This window comes from Fragaria vesca, linkage group LG1, assembly GCF_000184155.1.
Source record: "Fragaria vesca subsp. vesca linkage group LG1, FraVesHawaii_1.0, whole genome shotgun sequence".
NCBI classification, from domain to species: domain Eukaryota; kingdom Viridiplantae; phylum Streptophyta; class Magnoliopsida; order Rosales; family Rosaceae; genus Fragaria; species Fragaria vesca.
Genome location: NC_020491.1, coordinates 20,833,726 through 20,836,284, shown reverse-complemented (window position 1 = coordinate 20,836,284; position 2,559 = coordinate 20,833,726). Strand labels below are relative to the sequence as shown.

The window sequence follows — 2,559 nt, the reverse complement described above, 5'->3', positions numbered from 1 at the left end:
AAATAAAAANAAAAAAATGGACCTGCACTACCAGAGTCGTTGCACATGTTTTTTTTGATAGTGAGTCGTCGCATATGTTATACATTTACGATTTACCTTATCTTTCAGGTCTGGCCTTATCTTCAATTCTCCAGCTAGCCTTCTCTCTCGTAAAGCTCAAATTTAATCCCCCACATGCACATATTTCGCTGTTCTCAGTTGTCATTAATGGAGGAGCTGAAGCCAAGCCCTTGCAACTCATCCCCTCTCACCCCACTGGGTTTCCTCGACCGAGCCGCCACCGTCTACGGCGACTGCCCTTCCCTCATCTACGACGACATCACCTACACGTGGAGCCAGACCCACCGCCGATGCCTCCGCCTCGCTTCCTCCATCTCCTCCCTCCTCGGCCCCCAACGCGGCCACGTGGTCTCCGTCCTCTCCCCCAACACCCCCGCCATGTACGAGCTCCACTTCGCCGTCCCCTTCTCCGGCGCCGTCCTCAACACCATCAACACCCGCCTCGACACCCGCACCGTCTCCCTCCTCCTCCGCCACAGCCAATCCAAGCTCCTCTTCCTCGACCACTCCCACACCTCCCTCGCCCTCCACGCCATCTCTCTCTTCCCTCCGGACACCCCCGCCCCTCTCCTCGTCCTCATCACCGACGATGCTCCCGCGCCCACCTCCCCCTTCTGCGCCACCTACGAGGATATGATCGAGAGCGGCGACCCGGAGTTCCGGTGGGACCTACCTGACAGCGAGTGGGACCCGATGACGCTCAACTACACTTCCGGGACGACTTCCTCGCCCAAAGGAGTGGTCCACTGCCACCGGGGGATGTTCATCGTCACAGTCAACTCTCTCCTTGACTGGGCCGTGCCCAAGCAGCCCGTCTATCTCTGGACGCTTCCCATGTTCCACGCCAACGGCTGGAGCTACCCGTACGGGATCGCCGCCGTGGGCGGGACCAACGTCTGCGTCCGCAAGTTCGACGCGCGTGTCATCTACGACCTGATCACACGACACGGCGTCACCCACATGTGCGGCGCGCCGGTGGTCCTCAACATGCTGACCAACATACCCAACGTCGAGCCCTTGAGGAGCCCCGTGCATATCTTGACCGCCGGGGCTCCGCCTCCCGCGGCGGTTCTCGGTCGGACCGAGTCGCTGGGGTTCGTGGTGAGCCATGGGTACGGGCTGACGGAGACGGCGGGGCTGGTGGTGTCGTGCGCGTGGAAGCCCGGGTGGAACAAGTTTCCGGCGACGGAGAGGGCGAGGCTGAAGTCGAGGCAGGGAGTGAGGACGGTGGCCATGACCCGGGTCGACGTGGTAGATCCGGATACGGGTAAGCCGGTTAAACGCGACGGCGCGTCGCTTGGGGAAGTGGTTTTGAGAGGCGGGTGTGTGATGTTAGGTTACCTGAAAGACCCAAAAGGGACGGCGAGTTGCATGAAAGACGGTTGGTTTTACACCGGCGACGTGGCGGTGATGCACCCGGACGGGTATCTGGAGATAAAGGACCGATCCAAGGACGTGATCATAAGCGGGGGAGAGAACTTGAGCAGCGTGGAGGTGGAGTCGGTTCTGTACACCCACGCCGCCGTGAACGAGGCGGCGGTGGTGGCCAGGCCTGACGAGTTTTGGGGGGAGACGCCGTGCGCGTTTGTGAGCTTGAAGGGTGACGTGAGCCCGAGGCCGACGGAGAAGGAGATAATGGAGTATTGTAGAGGGAAGCTGCCGAGTTTCATGGCGCCGAAGACGGTGGTGTTCAAGGAGGAGCTGCCGAAGACGTCGACGGGGAAGATTCAGAAGTTTGTGCTGAGAGAGATGGCCAAGGCGTTGGGGTCCACAAGGCTGAGTCGGATGTGATCCTCTTTCGTTTTTGGTGGGAATTGCTTGTGGTTGCTTGCGTGTAATAGTGACTGGAACACATGCGAAAATGAGATGTGCGTCCTTATTTGGATATATATCAAAGCTGACGTACCAGATCTGGGAAATTTTAGTGAAAATGTTTGCTGATGTATAAGACTGTATATATAAATATATATATACGGCCCTTTTCGGCTGCGGACGTCCGCACCAATGGTTTTGGTGCGGATTTTTATTTTTGTATCACCTTTCGATCGAATTTTCTCATCTTCACCGTTTAGTATCTAAATGATATAATATAGATCATTTCTGTAAAATTTCAGCTAATTTGGTGATCGTTAAGGCCTTCAAAATTGTGTTTTTCTGGTATAAACATAAACTGGACAAAATTCAGTCCGTCAATTTGTTTTTCGAGTCTGAGGGCCTTAACAATTATCAAATTGGCTGAAATTTTGCAGAGATGATTTACACAATATTATCTAGATACTAGACGGTGGAGATGAGGAAATTCGATCGAAAAATAGGTGTAAAAATAGGAAATCCGCACCAAAACTTTAGGTGCGGACGTCCGCACCTGATCAGCATTGTATATATATATATATATATGACCAATGTTCTGCAACTAATGCTTAACAAATAATACCTTCATAGCAAAATTCCTATGGTCTTTATGCAAAGTTAACATCTATTTCTATATATTGCACAGCA

The 2,559-nt window shown here is 53.5% G+C and overlaps 1 protein-coding gene across 1 annotated transcript; it reads left to right on the top strand.

Annotated features, from left to right (window-relative positions):
- Window positions 1-165: 165 nt before the first annotated feature.
- On the top strand, window positions 166-2,078 carry LOC101314025 (probable acyl-activating enzyme 5, peroxisomal-like). The gene has a single exon (XM_004288516.1). It carries the CDS (start codon window positions 175-177, stop codon window positions 1,849-1,851), a length of 1,677 nt encoding a protein of 558 aa, XP_004288564.1. The 5' UTR covers window positions 166-174; the 3' UTR covers window positions 1,852-2,078.
- Window positions 2,079-2,559: the final 481 nt, after the last annotated feature.